The sequence below is a fragment of the Sylvia atricapilla genome, chromosome 5, assembly GCF_009819655.1.
Source record: "Sylvia atricapilla isolate bSylAtr1 chromosome 5, bSylAtr1.pri, whole genome shotgun sequence".
Lineage (NCBI taxonomy): Eukaryota > Metazoa > Chordata > Aves > Passeriformes > Sylviidae > Sylvia > Sylvia atricapilla.
Window position 1 is genome coordinate 26,320,229 of NC_089144.1, and position 19,871 is coordinate 26,340,099.

General features: G+C 38.5%; 1 protein-coding gene across 1 annotated transcript in view; it reads right to left on the minus strand.

Annotated features, from left to right (window-relative positions):
• Nucleotides 1-315: 315 nt before the first annotated feature.
• Nucleotides 316-19,871, minus strand: part of ZNF277 (zinc finger protein 277) — a 46,071-nt gene continuing 26,515 nt past the window's right edge. The window contains exons 5-12 of the mRNA XM_066319013.1: nt 15,326-15,417; nt 13,856-13,966; nt 11,915-12,047; nt 6,018-6,085; nt 4,785-4,881; nt 4,228-4,270; nt 1,896-2,070; nt 316-1,100 (exon numbers count right to left, since the gene is read on the minus strand). Of these exons, the coding sequence (XP_066175110.1) occupies nt 908-1,100; nt 1,896-2,070; nt 4,228-4,270; nt 4,785-4,881; nt 6,018-6,085; nt 11,915-12,047; nt 13,856-13,966; nt 15,326-15,417 (912 nt within the window). The 3' untranslated portion in view covers nt 316-907. The remainder of the gene's footprint in view (nt 1,101-1,895; nt 2,071-4,227; nt 4,271-4,784; nt 4,882-6,017; nt 6,086-11,914; nt 12,048-13,855; nt 13,967-15,325; nt 15,418-19,871) is intronic.

Consider the following 19,871-nt stretch of genomic DNA (forward strand, 5'->3'; position numbering starts at 1 on the left):
TTGGGTCATCCTAGCAGGACTTATGCTCTGAGCAGCTTTACCCTATCAAGATTGAAATTCTTTCTGGACATGCTGAAGACCTTTTGCCACTTTGAGAACTTTAAAAGGAAATATGGCAATTTTTCCAGACTTGAGATTTTTAGGATTTAATTTGGATTATGTGTCTGCGATTCCCTAAGTCATTCTTTAACATCTCAGTTCATAACCATGCAAGAAATCTACTTTAAATTCTTTGGATTTTTAAGGCAACCAGTATTGCAATTATTCCTATGCTTTTTTAGACTTTGGATTGGCAACTTTTCACGCAGTCAGATATTCATGGGGCACACAGAGCTTTACTTATGTTTCTGAGCTAGTTTTCGGAATAGGCAACATATGTCTTAAATACTGATGATCAATAATAGAGATATATAGATTTATTTTTATTTTCCAAAGGGTCTAAGATAAAAATTAGCAAGATTTCCCTCACACACCAGACCAAGAATTGCATTTTCTGTCTGCTCTCTAACAGCAATAACACACAGAAGATTTACTCACTGGCTTTACACATTGCTTCACTTGTTCCCACCTTTCACAAGGTGGCCTTAAAATAGAACTCATATTCTGATTCATTCAGGAAAAAAATTTAAAAAAGATGAAAAATTTGTCAGTAATGCTAGCATATTAATGGTATTTAAAGATCTGAGCAGAAAATCAAGCATTCAATTTTAAAATGAAGCTAATATTTAAAGGACGATAAACCAACAAAGTTAACAATTAAATTTTTATTTAGTATTCACTTTCTAATATTTGTCCAGTGATAATAACATTTTTGAATTTAACTGTATTCCAATGGTATTGAAATAATGTTTTTGTTTTGTTTTGTTCTGCAGAAAAAGCACTAAAGGTCAGCCACTGTACTTCCAGGTCAAAATTTCTCCTGACTCTTGTTCTCTTTACACAGAAGCTGGTTTAAAACACTGCTCTGTTTGAGAGCTTTTAGACTGGATATATCTTCACTTACAACAGGCACTTCTTCACTTTGATCCTCAGTTTTTGCATCTTCACTGTCTGACAGTGTACACAGGAGTGTATCATTTTCATAGGTAGGAAAATAATACCTGAAAGCAAAAAGACATGATTATTAGACAGTCACACATTTTGTTTGAGAGGCTGAGATAAGCATTTTAAAAAAGAAAAAATGAGCAAGTCTGGTTGTCTGGAATGACAGTAAACAGCACACCCCAAAAACCAACTGCACAGTGCAGGGTATGCACAGTGTAGAAGAGTCATAGAGAAGAGTTGATAACAGACGAGCCATCCTCCTATTTCTCTACCCATATGATGTTACAAAAGAGACTACAGATCCATATTTATCCCTCAACAAATGCCGAACTGTGGTGTTTGAGTTAGAACACTCCCTGTGCTCTGGTAGAGACCACCATTCCCTGGACCCATACAGCCTACTTAAAGAGTCTGAACAAGTGTTTTGTTACACTCTCTCTCTATTTTCCATGGAAAAAAAGCTATGGGTAAACAACCAGCTTGCTTTGATGCCTAAAGTTAGGTAGACATCATGCATATATACATTAGAAATGCAAAAGAAGGAGTTTGACTTGGTTCTAGAACAATTTTGCACCAATAAACTTGTCTAGCATAGTGACTTGAAAGTGCAGATCCCATGTACTGCGATCTTGATGCAACTACAACAGCAGTATCCCATGTTCATTTTATCTTCAGACTGTATAGAGATTTCTTATACTGAGTAGTTCTGAGACCACTTATTATTTTATCTGGGGCATTAGAGTAAGGGAGCTCAGGGCACTGTCGTATTCACAAACCCCAGAACTTCCAACTTACTGTTTCCCAGATTTTTTTCCAAGTACAAATGCTGGAAGAAATGTATTTGCCCTTACTGTGGTTGATCCCATGTAGACTTGGCTGGCAGGAGTGCAATGTGTTTGGTCTCTTCCATATGACTTATCAATCCTCCTTTGGATTGAAATTTTTCCTGGCAGTTGTAACAACGACAATGATGGATTTCTCTTCTGATGAAATTCACTAGCTTTACTTGCTGATAGAAGTTCAGACCTGGGAGAGATAGTAGCAAACAAGCGCTTGGGCAGCATAAGTCTTAATTTAAAAATGCTCACTTGGATTAAGCATAAGGATTGATAAGAGTTTACTGAAGAGAGCACTGTTTGTATGCTGTATCTTAGCAAATTAAAGGAATAAGTGTTTATTTTTTTTATTTCTAGCTACTGGGAAACCAACCCTTCTTTTAGTGCAAAAATTGCAAACATTTTGTTTCCTCTCAGTCTAAGTATTTAGGCTTAGTGACAGAACTTCAGGAGGAGGCAAGTGGGTTGAAGAATACTGGGAAATGAGAGAGAGACTGAGTATTGGCATTGTATCCTGGCCTCCCTGGGACAGGCCCAGCAGGCAGACAGGATGCATGGCTTGGAGGATTCCCTGCCCTCCCTCTGCCTGTCTGAGCACAGTGACTTAAGGGACAGGGGCAGTGGTGACAAGTCCCTGCCTGGTGCAGCAGGCCTGTCTCATCTGTGACTGCCCTGCCCCCCCAGGTGTAACAGGTGTGAGCCCCTGCAAGTGGAACCCAATGTGAGCACAATGGTTCATCCAACATGGAGGTGACACCAGGGTTAAGTCAGCCTATACCCTGCAAAAAAAACCTGCTCCCATAAATAAAAAATGACAGGTCATTGTCACAGAGGGTTCCCTGCTGGAGGGAATGAAGGCCAAAATGCCAACCAGACTCACTTTTAGGGGAATTCTGCTGCTTCCTTGGGGCTGAGGTTAAGCGTGTGAGGAGAAACCTTCCTACCCTTATGGGTAGGAAGTGATTTAGTATCTGTTAGTGATTTTTCAGGTGGGCAGCGATGAAGTTGCAACAAGAAGTCCTAGGGCAATCCAGAGAGAGCGCAAGGCCTTGGGAAGACTGGTTAAGGGATCGAGAGCACAAGCAGTGTTTTCCTCTGTCCTTCCAGTTGCAAGGAAAAACAAGAGTAGAAGCAGGAAGAGCCAGCAGATCAATACCTGGTTCCAAGCCTGGTGTCACTGGAAGAATTTGGGGTTTTTGGATCATGGATGTGTCAACATGACCCTAGGCCAGCTGGTGACAGACAGGGTACAGCTGTGTCAGAGGGGGAAAAGGATCCTTGCACAGGAGTTAGCAGGGCTCACTGAGATGGTTTCAAACTAGGTTTGAAGGGGGTAAGGGATAAAACCAGGCCCACTGGAGCTGTGCCCAGGTCAGGATGTCAGTGTGTTATGTTTGACAAAGTGAAGTGCTGGGTCCTGCAACAGCATCACACAACCCCAGGCAGTGTTACAGCTGGGGGAAGCTGTGTGGAAGAAAAGGACCTGTGGGTGCTGGTGAAAGCAGCTGAACAGGAGGCAGCAGTACCCAGGGGGCCAAGAAGGTCAATGGCATCCTGGCCTGTATCAGCAGCAGTGTGGCCAAAGGACCAGAGCAGGGATTGCCCCTCTGTTTAGCGTGGAGAAAGGGAGGCTTCAGACTGACTTAATTACTCTCCACAGATACCTGAAAGGAGGCTGTGGCCAGCTAGGGGTCAGTCTCTTCTTCCATGTAACAAGTGATAGGGGGAGATTTAAGTTGGTTATTTAGACAAATTTCTTCACCAAAAGGCTTGTCAAGCCATGGCACAGGCTGCTCAGAGAAGTAATTGAGTCACCATGCCCAGGGGTATTTAAAATACGTCTAGATGTGGCATTCAGGGACATGGTTAAGTGGTGGACTTGGCAGTGCTGGGTTAATAGCTGGCCTCAATGATCTTAAAGGTCTTCCACAACTGAAATGATTCTATTCTACAGCAGAATGCAAACACTGGCCAAACAAAGCTTCTAGCTTCCAAGCAAGCATTAAAAGGCATAATAATAACAACAATAACAACAACAATAATAGTGACTTCCAAGTCTCTAGCAGCCAGACCTGGAACTCATAGAGCAGGTATTTGTAGAAGCTACTCTGCAAAAGAATCCTAAGGGTCTAAAGAAAACAGCACACATTCTTGGAAGTAACAACAATTCCATAAAAATAAAGTGTTCTTGGCTTGCTTTTGTAAGCTGGCAGAAACAGTTTCCATAATGGAAAAGTTAAATGTCTCTACAAAAAGAAACCAAATAAACTTGTTTTCCACTATTCTTATGATGTGGTTTTCTCCACACTAGTGGCAAATGCTGACAATTACAGCACCTCTTACTCACCATGCTCTGACTTTATTTTAGGAAAGTGAAATCCATGTGATTTCTGGAGAAAAAAAAAGGGAAGAAAAAAACTCAAACTTATTTCCACTACTTCTACTATTCCAAGTTAAAAACAGCTCAGCTTTTCATGGGCTGACACAGACATACATGTACAGACACACAAACATGAGTGCATGAAACAAACCCCAAAAGTTTTGGTTCATCAGAAACTTTTGTATTCATATTTAATATGGTTACACAGTTTATTAACTGAAACACAGATGCTAACCATAAAGTATATTAAATCATGAAACCACTATGATATCAAAGATGCTACTTCTTTACTGCCTGTAGCAGTCTGTACACTCACAAGTAATAGCTAGTCATACTCTTAATGTAAAGCTTGACTTTCCTGCCTGTTTTAAAGAACAGATGCTGGAGGTGCATGCAGTACTTCAGTTCTGTGCTGAAGAGGGCATTCTAATGCAGCAACTGATTTTGACCTTAATAAAGAAGTTGCAAAGACTTTTTTTAATTTCAAAGTGATGAAAAAAAATGTTATTTGAAAAAAGTCTTACCTGCATGTGAAGATAAAGTTTTTCTGTGGTGTCTGCTTGTTGTTCACAAAACAGGCAAACTGCATATACAGGGTGCTCTTCCCAGTCAGACCAATCTCTTATGAATAAAAGTCAAAAATACTCATTTAGTTGTGGAAAAGAGAAGACACATTTTGAGAAAAGTCAATTCAGATTCTGCTTTCACAACACTAGAAATAAATCCAGAGAAACTGAGTATTTTAAACGGGTGGAAAAGACAGTGTGGATTTATAGCTAGATACATTATTACAGTCTGGTGTAGAGTCTAAAAAAATTAAAAATTTTAGAGTAACTGAGCAGTTAATATTGGGTAATTCCTATGCAGACAGGCATTTAATCCTACTTGAAACTGTCTGCACTAATAAACAGAATACCATCTCCAATTTTTATCCAGTTTGGCAAGTCATTAAATATTGCTTTCAGTAGTTATTTTTTAAGGTCTTCTAAAATTCTTGTATACCTTTCTAATCTTTCAATTCACCAGCCAAAGTCATAATCATCAGGCAGACCTAACTCTAAATGTTATTTACTTATGAAATATTAATTATTCACTTGTGCTACATTTAGACATGTACACAGAGAACACCTTACCAAAACATGCATTAAAATTCCAGTACTGGTGAGAGATAGAACTATCAACCAGGCAGAGTCAAGTAAAATTAACTTCAATTCACAGAGAGAAGCAGGAAGGTCGGGGACCTGACACCCATAAATTACTTCTTGCTTATTCAATTTTCTATGGCCAAGGAAACCACCTCCGCAGTGATCTGAGGGCTTGGACACAGAAGAATCCAGAGGACATGGATCTTGCCCTCATTAATCCCTAGTTATTACCTTTTAATCAACATTTTTCATCCAATTTCTTCTTCATACTGACATTTTTGATGCTTACTTTTAATTTTTAAATTAGAGCAAAAGCTGCTTGATGGTTTTCTGGTGCAAAAGAAAAAAGAATGTGTTTTGTCTACATCATTACAAACCCAGAAGGCTCTTGTTTGAGCTCTAGGGAAACAAAAAACAGGCTTGTGGCTGAAATATGAAGTTTACAGCTCTCGTTGCTGAGAAGTGTTTTTAATGAGGACAATTTGGAGTTGATTTGATTGGCTTAAATGAATTTAAACTGTGTGCTAACTGTGCACAGCATTTTCCCTGCATCTACTTAAAAAAAATAATGGTCCTGCAAGTTTGTGTAATAGGTACATAAGTAACTCTTACTCTTCTAGGTTATCTAGTAATTCCCGGTCATCCTCTGACTGCACTTCCTCCCAGGACTTTCCAAATTCCTGGGGGGAGAAAAGAAAATAAAAGAAAAACCATTTCGTGATACTCATCACACATTGTCATTCAATTGAATGAACATCTTAGAAGTCACAATCGGTATCTTATTTTGCATGACTTCAGTATTGCTGTGAGTAAAAAGTAGTCATACAACACTGCTTCAGTAAGACAGTAAGATTTTTTAAAATAAAAATTATTAAAATAATAATTATTTTCATCTTGTAACAGGGCATTTCCCATACTATAGCTGAGAGGAAGATGATATGGCACAGAGTTCCCAGGAAAACCAGGGTTGCAACACTTCCAAAGTGTCTCTGAGGTGGGTATGTTATCACTGTCTCAAATCTGCCCTCACACTTGCTCAATCCAATCTGCCTACCTTGCTTTTCAAGCAGCACGTGCTGCTTAATGCAGCTGTCACACCCGAGGCTTCAGCTGGCACAGCTACACCAGTCAGTGCCTGTGCCTTGTTCAAGGCTGTACCACTGAAAACATGGTGTAAACTTAGCTTTGGGGTGCTCCAGAAAGGCACTGTGAGCCAGGGCACAGACCTTTGAGATAGACTCGTTTGTCTTCCCTTCTCTTCTCAGACATAAACGTAAGCACATCTATTCATGGTGTTCTGCTCTTCCTTTTACGTTTTGTGTTGTTTATTTATACCTTAGAGACCTTCAGCATGAAGTATATCACAATACATTTGTGCAGCATTCAGCACAATGGCAGGCACTCTCAGCACGACTGAGATAAAAATAACAGGCAATAAAAAGCTGAAGGGCTCTACTCAAATACCAGCAGTGATCTTTAGCTCATGTTTTTCTTTCTTCGGATTCTTCTTGTCTTTAAAAATAAACCCAAGCAAACTAACCACCAATAATCACAATAGTATTTTTGAACCCGTGGTTTTGATGGCTGTGGAGGATTCACAAAGATTATTGTTGATGACCTTGTCCCCATTAAAAAAAAAAAAAGACAGCTAATAAAAAGATAATATTTTAATTGATTTTATTAAAATATTCCTGCTAATAAATATATTTAATAACATCCTTAGTAACAAGAATGATTATTGCCTTTATGGGTGTTTGGAAAAAGAAGGAAAAATATCCATCATTTAACAATTTACCTAGAATTTTTAAAGCTGTTAGTGTCTATCAGGAAAATGATAAACAATTGTCTCTAGACAGCTCTAAACATAATGCCATCATATAATTTAGTGATACTACATGGTAGTAAGCTCTTTGAGTGAGAGGGGAGACTCATTACTGTCACCATTACTGTGAGATAACATGAAGCCATTAATGCCTCTCACCACATGTTCTCCCAGCTGCACACTAGTTTCCTATGTCTGCTAATGTTAACACCTTAATGAGCAGATAGTGGCTCACAACCACTGCAAAATGAAGATGAATGCTCACCATGTTTTCCCTTTACCAGCTCAAAGTATATCAGCATAGGAGAGTATGTTCAAAACAGCAGCCAATATTAAGCTTCACCTTTTAACTGAAGGTGAAAGGGAAAATGCCTGAGCTTTGTTATTGCTGATGTTTTTTATGGTGTTTCTGTGAAGAAGGCAGAGAGGGAGCTTGTAAGATGTATCTGTTTCCCTCATCTATTTATATTCAGAGGAGAGAAAAGGAAAAAGCGAAAAGCTAACCAGGTCTTGTATCGCTGGAAAATTGCATGGTGAATGGGTAACTAGGAACACTGTGATGAAAGTGCCAAGAGACTGAATCTGAGCAATTGGGTGGAAAAGAGTTCTTTGAAACATTCTTAATAATATTTCAGGGTTTTTTTTTTCTTTTTATTTTATTTTTTTAACACCTTTTCAGTTCTCCAGCTTGATAGGCATCTGGGACCAAGGGTGCCTTTGTTAAGTATTCAACTTTCTTTGCTTTTTCATCCAAGATGCAAGAGCTGCCAGGAATGATCTCTAGAGATTCCCAAGAAATACTTAACAAAACCAGAGAAAAAATGAGACTTGACATTGTTAATAGTTCAAATACTAGAAAATGCATAATTAAAAAAACCCTGAAGACCTTGCTATATATTCAAGAAAAAACAACTTTTTCTTTTAAATACTTTCTGTGTACCTCACAGAGAGGATGATCCTATAGAAAAGTCAGAACATGCAAATGTATGTGGTTTGATTATTTCCTCTTCCAAAATGTAATCTAAATGCAGAGAGATGAAATGCCTCACTGGCAATTCACCTTCTCAACCTGAGAGCAGTTCTACAGGCAGAAAATCTGTGTGCCTCACTGAGGTAGCACACCCCAGCTTGCAAAAAAGTGCAGAGACGGGAGAAACTAGAAACAGCAGCTGGTATCTCAGTGTTCCCTAAAGAGCAGCTCCCAAGCTACATGCAAATGGAGTTCCAGGCCTGTGGAGCTCAGAAATTCCAAACGTATGTTGATTTCTCCTGCAGGTTTTCTCTTGACCTTCTCCTCAACTGTCTTGCTGTGATCATCTGAGTTACGGTATCTGTTTTACACTGCTGCAGAACTCAAGCTGGTTTATCAGGAAGAAGAGATGGTCTTACCCCAACATAAATTAATCCACGTTGGATGAGTTTCAATATGACGTATTGCCCAATTGGGGGATTTTATTAAATCCTGAACCGTCATCAACTGATGAAGGGTTTCCCTTTACTATTCTACAAAATACACAGCATGTAAATCAAAAGAGGCTAAATATAAGTAGTGACTCCCATAATAAAATATTTTTTCCTCTGTCCCCCAACAGATAATAGTAATGACCTAGAGCTTGGCAATAAGGAGAAAACATCTTTTTATCTTTGAGGAAAACAAAGGCTTTATGAAACAAGGTTTCTGTTAAGTAGTAGGTACCACTTTTCAGCTGCCTAACTGAGTTGTAAGTGTATTAATTACAGTGATGTTACATATTGTAGATACATGCCATTAGTCAATTTGAAAATAGACATCTGGGCTTCCTACAAAGGATTCTCTATACCTAAAAGTGCTGCTGGTAATAATCAGGTGAATATAGAAAGGAAGGCCTTGTCAGTCTGGGTTTGCCTCAGTTCCTCTGGGAATACGAGAGCTTTAATGCTGCCTTCTGTTCTTTATGGCCTCCAGCAGCCACCACAGATTACAAAGTTCTCTCTTCTCCATTTTTACTTGCTCTTTGTGCAAGGTGTGTCATGGGGCCACAGGATAATACATGCAGAGAAACAATGGAATTAGGTTGGAAGTGGGGTTTTTTTGAAGAGAAGAAAAATAAGGAATTCTGCATCTATATATCATGGATACATTGTTGCTCAGTACTACAGTACCAGCTCATCTCTCTGAATTAACACTTCGAGCCATTCTGTAGTATTGATATAATCTTCCACACTTACACAATAGGGACAAATGACCTCCAAATCCACTGGGGAATCATTTCAGATATGATACCTAAGCCATGTTTGTGTCTTGGAAACTGTATCATCCCCGGATATTTAGAGCAATGTGAAGCACAGACCTCTAATGCTCATAGGCAAAATTGAGTGAAACTTGATAGTACACATTGAGAAAATAATTTCTGGTACGTTGTGAGGGGTTAGGGGAGAAGAAAGAAAATCACTACATTGAGCCATTATAAAAAACAGATCTTGTGTAATATCTAGAATTTACTGAATATAGACTCCACTTGAAAAAAACCCATCCTATCACATTTAATATAATCTCCTGTAGAGCATGTATGTGCAGTACAGAATATTTCCTCTTTACAATGTAAAGGCCAATCTACTGAGCTCCCAGTGAACAAAATGAGGTTCTTCCTTTTAGTCTTCTTGTCTCTGTGCAGAAAAAAAAAGGAGTTGTCAAAGCAAACACTTTGGAAAGCAAACACTTTCCACTTTATAGGAACACTCCTAAAAATCTCCTGTGTGCAAATATATATTTTATAGTGAACTATGTTAAAAGTGTTTAAGACAGAGTTTTTAGTCTGTTTTAAATTTTTTTTTAATTCTTTCTTTTCAAGAAGAAATGTCAGAAATTCTGATGTGGGTACACTCTGAAGGATCAGAAAGGCTAATTAGAAACAGTCCCCAGAGCAGACTGTAGTGTAGAGAACTGAAAATGTGTGGAAAGACAACATGGCTGTAGCAAAGCATGTAGAGCCAGACAAAGAGTTGTGATCATTCAAGTATGTCCCAGAAGATGTACTGGCACAGATCTTGGGTACACAGTACCCACTGCCCAATTTTAAACATTTTGGCGGTTTGACATAGCTCATTTGAGTTACATTTTATTGTCTGTAATTTCAAGAACCTTAAAGAATACATGTCTAAGTGATGCTCCTCAGTGACCAATACCCAAGGTGGTTCAGGCTGCCACGTGAAGGCACTCTGCAAAGTTCTGTTTTGGCCCTGACTGTTAAACAGTTTGCATGTTCTGTGGCTACACAGGCAGCACCACTCAGACTACAACTGGATGTGGTTCAGGAAGCACACAGGCAACAGAGCATTCTCAGGTGACAGGCATGGGCAAGGCCACCAGTTTTGGGGCAATTAGAGAAAAGAGGTTATGTAGTGGACATTAGCCTTGCTCTTATATTTACTTTGGTATATTCTGCTTATTAACATGGCACAGCCATTGTGTGTGTATTCAAATTATGACCTCCCTGCATGTCTCTCAAATTTCTCAAGTAGGACTTCAAGAAATTCTGGGTAGTCATTTCACTCATCTGATCTAAGATGGAACAGATTTAAGTGAGAACAATGAATGCAAATAAGAAACAAAATATAATTTAAAAAGATGCCAAATTCTGAAAATATAATATTATGTGTAGGACAAGCAGAGAAGAAAGAAACTATTAAAATCACTTAAAACAATTACATTAAATTAAAATCTGTTAACTTCCAAAGGAGAAGTAAATACTTAGTTCTGTTGAGGATCTAAAAACATCTACCCTATACAGCTTCACAACTTTTTCCTCACTGTGCAGCAAACACAGGTCAGTTTTCAAAGCTGTGAAATTTGAATATCTAGGAAAAAACCTCAGGTCTCAGATCATTGATCTTTGGAAGAAAAATATAAAATATCACCAAGGGAACTCATTGGTACAAGGGACTTGGTAGAGCATTGAATATAAAAAATTTTGTTCCCAGTATTAAAGTAAAACCCATGGAGAGAAATTAAAGAGTAGATAAAACAGTCAAAAATGCCTATTTATAACCTGGATATTAGCACATGTGGAAGGCACAAAGACTACTTCAGGTGAACTATAGTTATTTCTGGGACAGAAAATAGCAGCTTTTGAAGCAGCTCCTATATTCATAAGTTGAAGGTAGCAAGTGAAAATCTGTTGCATACACATGCACACACTCTCAAAGATCTGGGATAAAAAAAAAAATAAATTAGCAACATACACCTACCTGGAGGCTAAAAACTAGCTATTTTTCTTTCATCTCTGTGTCTTCATTTTCCTCCTCTTTGCACTTAATTTACCCTCTGAAGAGCACTTCCAGCTTAAGATTTATAGAAAACGAGCTCAAAGCTTACTTGTTTTAAGTTAGACCTCCATTTACGTTATTGCTCTATCTCACTTTCCCTTCTGTTTTTAAAGCAGAGACTCAACACTAATGACACGATGATTAGTGTCTCTTCAAGCTACATTCTTGCATCTCTCAAAATCAAATCTCAACAAAAAACGTTTACTAGTGCTTAGTTTTACAATTATCCAGAATATCCTACCACAAATGAGCACACTTCTTAAGAATCCTTCACTTGATTTTTGACCTTTATATTAATTGCTAGTTTGGATTTATTCACTTTTAACTACATAATGTCTGTATGTATTTAGTCAATTTGCTAATTATTCATAGAACTACTTACCAAGTAATTAATGATATAAAATTTGTCGTATTCTTTATTTTTCGCATTAATTCTGCGATGCTGCTTCTTCCTCATGTGATCTTTAAGTGTGTTTTTGTCTCTGAAGACTTTTTCACAATATAAACACTGCAAGCTAAGATAGAAAGATAAACAGGCCAATATGTTAAAATGAAAATAGTACAAAATAATAAACTTAAATAAGCTGGAGCTATACATAGTAAGGTTAACCTAAGCATGTCAGAGCAAATTAAAAGAAACAGAAAGGTAATTTTAAAAAATTACATTATAATCATAGATCACAGTAGAGTCAATCAAACAGAAATAACAATGACAGAAAATTAAAAATATAGCTAACAAAAAAGTTTACTGTTTGCCCCATATGCAAAGTGGGAGAAAAGTCTGATTACCCAAAGTAGGCACAGAAAGGCTGCTGATTGCTCACTGTATGAGCTCTGTAACTCAGCATGGACTTACACTGACATTCAATCCACCCGTAATTGTTCCTTTATAATTCAGAGTGAAATCCAAACTCTGAGCATACTACTTATCTTTTGAAACAACTCAAATTAGTTAAACAGATTGTTTTTATAGTTCTACCTCAACAGGGAGGATAAATGAAAGTATGCCAGGGTGGCATGAAATCCAAAGAAGTAAAATTCAGTAAGTAAATTCATATCCACACACACACGCAGAAGTATATATAATTCCTAGACAGACATACATAAAAATATGTACATGCATATATGTACATAGACATGAAGATATTATTTAGGTGTGTATACACATTACTCGAGAAGGTGAAGACATTCATTAACAAATGAGAATTTTACCACAGTATGTCTTCCAGAGCGATTCAAACAAAACAGAAGTATATGCACTGCCTTAGATCAGCATCATAAAACTGTTTTGGTTCCAGATTCCCCTCAGACGTTTTGTGTGGAGCAGGAATTCAGTATCATTTGCCTTTCAAGACATTTAAGAAGTTTTGAGTTCTCCCTGTGCTTGCAGACTTCAAATCAAGGTTGCCTTGCTGGTGAATCATATGTCTGGTGCCAGAATACACCTATGAATTTTAATATCTGCTTTGCTCCACCTGCTAACAGCAAAATGTTTGCTCTGTTTGAGAGGCATTCCCACGAAGAGAACGGAAGGCTTTCTGTCAGCATACATAATGTAGTCTTATTTGCCCAAAAAAAGATTTTTCTCCTCCAGTAATTTATTCTCAGGTACTATTCTACTAGCATAGATAATAAGTCTATTCTTAGCCATAGGGAAAGCTTTCACTGCTCTGGACACAATTTCAGCATGTGCATTAACTACAGAGAGGATAAGCTTTGAGAAAACTGCCTTTAAGTGAAAGCCTCAGGTCCTACTACTGATAAACAGTAGAGCTGCAAATTATCAGTGAGGATGGTAATTCAGTGCATTAAGCAACATCAATGATAAAAGAAAAGGCACTCTTAATATGTCTTCATTTCTGGAAAAAGTTAACATGTATCTATCCCCTTCTGCTCTGGGTTTACTCTGTTAGCAGTGCAAAAGAGAGAGAGCAAACATATACAGTAATGGTAGGTGGAGGCAAAAGAAGACTGGAACATGGACTCTGTATTCAGTGATGAAAGAGATGTTTAGCAAAAAGTTTGTCACTATGAGAGAGAACATTACTGCTAACAGCTATGAGAAAAAGGCATGTGCTATTATTGATTTCAAACTGTGCTACACGTAACTGAAACATGGCACTTGACTTCATACTATGAACTGTTATGAGTTAACTTTCAGTAAGTCAACAAAAAGACTTCGAAGAGGACTCACAATAAACTTACATGCTCTCTTTACTTCTTAACTAACCACAAATGTGGAATTCATTTTTACCTACTATTTCCAAGTTAAAAGAAATGCAACCCAAGTTTATTGAAAACAAACAAACAAAACTCTACATACTTGTCAAGCTTCCCCTGTAATACGGACAAAAACTCATAGCAGTTCACAATGTTATCTGGCAGCCCAATGTTGAAGGCATGCTCTCTTGCCATATGGTTGAGGAGAACAGACCTACAAAAGACAATTCAAATAGAACATTACGTATTTTTGGATATATATATAAGAATTATTTAATTAGCGATTTAAAATACACCAATGGCTCTAAAACTGCATAAAAGCCAACGTTAAATAAACAGTAATAGTCTTGCTGCCAACGCTAGGAAAAAAGAATGCAATTTTATTGAAACAGGAAGTTTTTCATTTTCAGCTCTGCTGAATGTTCAGTGACATTTCAACTGCTCCATCCACATGCATGACATATAATCCTTTAAATGAAAATTACAGTATAGTTTATTTTGACCCTGACTGTTAGCAAAGCTCATTCATTATCCTGTATAAGCAAATCACATTTCAAACAATCCTCCTGAGAAACATTCTAAAAAGCCATTTGTCAGACTTCTCTATGCTGGTTAGCAGAGCAGAAGTTCTTGGATGCAATGTGCTTTTTCATCAATATGGCTTCACAAGCACTAGCAACACAAATAGCACCGAAAAGTGTACAGAAATAAACATAATGGATGTTCAACTAAGATATTCTTCTAACAGAAATATACTGGTTAACTCCTTAGGTGCCCAACCTCTCTAAATGCCTCAGCTCTGCTTTTGGGGATTAAAGAAATATCCAGATGTTGACACTGGCTTTTACCACTGTCCAGGCATGATTTTCAAACATTCACTCTGCCTGTCAGACCCAAGAGGAAGCAGAGGTGAAGTTCCTCTATTGTCATCAGATAGTAGAGAGGGGCACTCACAGAACATTGGGATGACCTGCAGGAATATGACCCTGAGTGCTTTCACCTTTCTAGATTACCAGAAATACCCATGCAAACAGACTTAGCCTCTCCAACTGAAACTGATTTACTCTGAATAAACAAAGTTTCTTTGAGTATGCGCTTCAATGCAATTCTTGCCTGCACTTGACTGATGCTGTAAAGCCCTCTGTTCTCACTCTACTTTTCCTCTCCTCTTTTTCATTTGATCGTCAAATTCACACTAGTTAGGTGAGCCTTAAGTAAGAAAATGTACAACTGGATAAAAAAAAAATTTAACCATCACATTGTCTCACATAGCTGTCCCTGTCACTAAAACAGCTGCCAAAACAAGGTTTCTCTTTAAAATGGTTCATTCCCAACTCCAGTGTACTGTGTAGTAGAAATAATTGTACTGGAATAAATAAAAAGGCTTGAGAAGTAGGACAGGATCTATTTAAAATGGCACTTCAGTTGAAAGAAATACTTAAACTATACTTCAAATTTAATTCTATCTTCTCAGTCCTACCATTAAGCATTAACTGGTTCCATGACATTAAAAACATAAACAAAGACGCTGAGTAGGTATCAAAAAATAAAACAAACAGGGCAATAAACAAACCTGTTTCCTGTGAATTCTTGATCACAGAACATACACATACTATGAAAACTTGTGTCGTATCTCTCTTGTTGTTGCTGTTCTAGAATTTCTCTCTATGAAAAGAAACAGATATAGTTGTTCAGACAAAACCATGATCATAAAATCATTCCATCATAAGCTCATGATACATATTTATCCTTACTGGTAACAATGAACACATAAAATTCAAATGTGCTGCTGGCACAAACCAGATGTTAGTATGTTTTGAGTGTGGGTTCTCACACACTAAGTTTTTCCAAAGGCAGTATGTGTCCCAGTTAAGTTCCAGTAAAATTCTTTTAACTTTATATACATGGTGCATAGAAATAAATACAATCCACAGCAAGATCTTACACAACTAATTAAATAATTCTGCATAAAACGTATCAGTTTGACGTTTCTACCTGTGAAGCATTCACGTTTACCTCTGGTGTCAATGAGCAGGTTTATGGGTAACCACCTAATGGCCAGTGTGGAATGGCAAACTCAGTCCTACATGGCTAATTGCAGGCAACCTAGAGGGCTTTTTCCTAACACAGGACACAGCCCTGGCAGTTTCTGTAAGAAGCTGTGGCACAATCAAACCAGGGAAAAGGAGAAGGTCAGGGCCTTTACTCTGGCTCTCTTTAAGGTAGGGCAACAGGCTGGGTCAGACACTTTACAACACTTGGTGCACATTCCTAACAACAACAACAAAATCAAGCAGCAGGTCATCTCTCTCTTTTGCTGTAACCACAGCAGCGTAGTTATACTGTGCAGTTACTATGCACTTCAAATGGAAAAGCCATAATCATCTGGGATATGGGAGAATCAATGTCTGGATTAAAATTTACCATATTTTCAGCCTAGCAACATGCTACTCTTTACTTGTGTTTTAAGTACTGATAACTAGGAAAGGTATTAATTTCTGTGCAACAAAAAGGTGCTACTGTCTGCTTTCTGACATTCAAGATCCTGACTGAATGTCTTTGGGGATTTTCTCAATCTCTTTATCTCTTTAGAACCTGCAGTGAAACTCTGTGTTTCTCACCTGCCTCTTTAGTAAGTCTTTTATGTGAATTAACATCCAAATTTGTCCATAGGGTCCACCTGAACTCAGCTTTGTCAGTTGGACAAACTCCAGAGAAGGCAGAAAAGAAAGGAAAAAAGAAAGGAAAGACACACCCCCTAAACCCCAAAAGAGATGAGAGGAAGCTTGAGCTATTGTGATGAAAGGCTCCAATGTGTCCTGCAGTGAAGATGGGCTGGTGTGGATGTACCACACCACATCCCGCTGCCCACTGAGAGATGGCAGGAGGCTGACATTGGGAAAATAAATGTGCTGTCTACTTTTCCTCCACAAAAGCAGCATGCCACACCCAACGAGGGGCAGTGGGGTGGTAAGATGTCTGTCAACAGCACATGAGAGTGCTGCACCGGAGATGCACTTGGCTGGAGTACACAGGCACACTGTGGCACAGCCCCTTCCAGGGCCCATATTCCACCACTTGGGAACTGCAACTTAAGTGTCTGTTACCCTGAAAATACAGATGGTGAGGCTTTTCTATTTGTTTTTGTACTACAAGGTGTGCATTTTATGTTGGAGTCATGCTCAGCAGCACCTACTCACATTTTAGGCCACATCTGCTCATGTTCTGCTGTGTTATGCAAAGTGTCAGCTCACAGAAATGTAAATTCCTATTTTTCAGGGCTGACTCTGGAAAGAGATGAATGGAGCACACCTTGTCAGAGCCCTTCAGCAGAAGTACAATTAAGATTGCTCCACATAGGCAGCAGATGTCCCATACCACATCAATAGAAACTAGGGCTTTGATAGGTGGAGCTGCCCCTCTCTCCATTCAGCAGCATGTTTGACCCTGTTTGGCTAACCTTGGATCTGAAACCATCATAAACACGGTTTATATACTTTGTAAAAAACAGTGGAAACAATCTGAATAGAAATTAAAAGCTATCCTGCACAATTCAAACATAAGGATCGAAAGGGTTTGAACACCCCCACCCTCATTAACGGTCTCCCAATGTAGCTTCCTGATTTCAATTTACTAGGAGGGAAATAAGTTTTCTGCAGTATTTGTCTGCCTAACTCCAGACTGCTCACTGAAGCTCTTGTTTGCAGCTGCTCTCAGTTATGTCTGAGGAGGAAGGAGAAGCATACTGTATTCTCCATACAGACAATGCTACTGCTACTCTACTCTCACCTTTCCCATTTCCCCCTACACCAGGACACTTGGCAGCTGGGCAGCTTTGGCTAAGACAGCATTGTTGCTTTACCAATTTACTCAGCAGAGTTTAAAAAATATTTTCCAAGGTAGACCCTCCCTTTTATGAAATATTGGCATCTTTCATTGCTACAGGGAACCTTCCAAACCAGAAAGCATATCTGATACTTGGACAGGTGAGGAATTAAAAGCACCAGTTCACATCAATTACACAGCAAAAGTAACGAGCTGCTCTTCTTCCCTACAGACATTTCCCATCCTGTATTGCACTGCTAGGACTCCAAAGGGAGAAGTGCAATTACAATAACTTACATAAAACAGAAATTTTTCTGAGCAGAGGCATTCTGGTAATGTATGTCAAGCAGAAACTGAAGTTATGAGGCAGGAAATGAGCAATTTGCTTTAACGCTTCCACCAGCTTCCAACCTCCTTGAATGTTTGGGGATGTCAGAATTTATTCATTGTTGATACCAAGACAAAAATACGCAAAACGTTTTAAAAAATATGTTTGTTTCCTTTTCTTTTCCTTCTTTTTTTCCTGTACCTCACCCTTGATTCCAGCCTACTCCACAGAGATTGGGGTCAAAATGAACATTGGAATGACTAACAGGGACAAGTATAAGGGATTGTTCCTCTAGCTGTCTGCCCCATTTGCTCTTAGGTTCTTCCTTTCTTCCCCACTGCTCCTCTTCTTGAGTTGACTCAGCTACTGAAGTGATACAGGCTCAAACCTTCACCTGAAAAGGCTGTAATCAATGACAGGTCTGATGACAGACTTTGAAGGGAACTGTGACACTGATGTAGAAGACATTCTTACAGCTCTTTCAGGAAGCTGAGTCAATTAAAACAAAAAGAGGATGAGTTTCGTGGTATGATGAAAACTAGCTATGTAAAGATGTATTAAAAGAAAAACAGGGCTGAAATTACATTAGAAACGTACTTCAGGTTGCCGAGCTGAAGCAGGGGAAAGGTGAAGTTTGTTTGAACTAAGACAAGCAAAAGAAGATGGAGATAGTCTAATACAGTAAAATGAAATAGCAAAAACTAACTTTCCCCCACCCTCAAGTACATCAGAAATAAGCAACAAAAAGGAGAATACATGCAGTGCAGCAAGAGACCAAACAGGGGGAAAGAGGAATGTTTGGAACATGCAGGGCTTCAGTTTAATTCTGTCACAACTGTTACACAAATTCATTTAAAACAAAAGAAAAAAAGAACCAAGATCAGCAAAGGATAAGAAAGGGTTAAAGTTTGGACAATAATGTATTTAGACCTGACATAATTTACCCAATAGTCATTATGGAGTCAGATAAAACTATTTCTGACCATTAGTATGACAAATCTTCATAAACTGACAGAGGATGGGCAAGATTCCAGAATGCTTGAGAAAAGGAATTAAATAATACCCAACATAGGCCTACAGACCTCAGAACTAGGTTTTAACATGCTGACATTACCAGCTACTCAGTAAGCATTTCTGATGCTGTATTTTTTTGTCCACTGAACTGGACTAACATCTCCAGCCCTTCCAGTGTACATCTTCCATTTCCTGAACCTTGTCTCAGCTTAAGATTGTGACAAACAGGATCTTACAAACAGCTCTATCTGGGAAGCTGGTACAGCTTGCAGTCTTGGTGAAGACTCCTCTTCAGTGTCTTTACTTATTAGGAGAAAGAGAAGCCCCTTCACCTAAAACTTCCAGTCAGATGACAGGTGAATAGCTGTATACATGACAGCAAGACAAGGTCAGTGCTGTTGTAGAAAGTATGTATTTTCAAAAAAATAGGCTTAGGAATGTTACTTTTTTATTTAAAGAAAATACCAGGTAGCTTATATTGACACTGCCCCTCCATGTATCTCTAGTTTTGCTGCCAGAACTTCCTTGCCTGGTAGTGCTTCACAACTACGAATTCTTTGTCAAGACTGTGTTTTTCCAAAGACTGTATCTGTTTTGTATTTCACAGCCTTGTCAGCTATTTCAGCAAACTGTGCTCTCTAACCTACTTCAGGCTCATTCCCTAGCCTCTCTCAATACATCACAGTCACCATTATGTCTCTGCATGACATCCACCTTGGCTAGCTCCCTGCTGCAATACAGCCTGAAATATTCCTAAGCTGGAGTTTCAAAACTGCAGAATGAAATGCTTCAGGCGGCACATTTTAAAGGCAGCATTTGTCCTTGTTTGGGCCTGCTGTTGGAGACAGCAGTTAGGATTCAAAGGCTGCAGAAAAATCACCAAAACGTTGTATAGTTCTGGTCCTTATTCTACGCAACTCACATGAACCCATTTACCAGCTCACTCTTAATT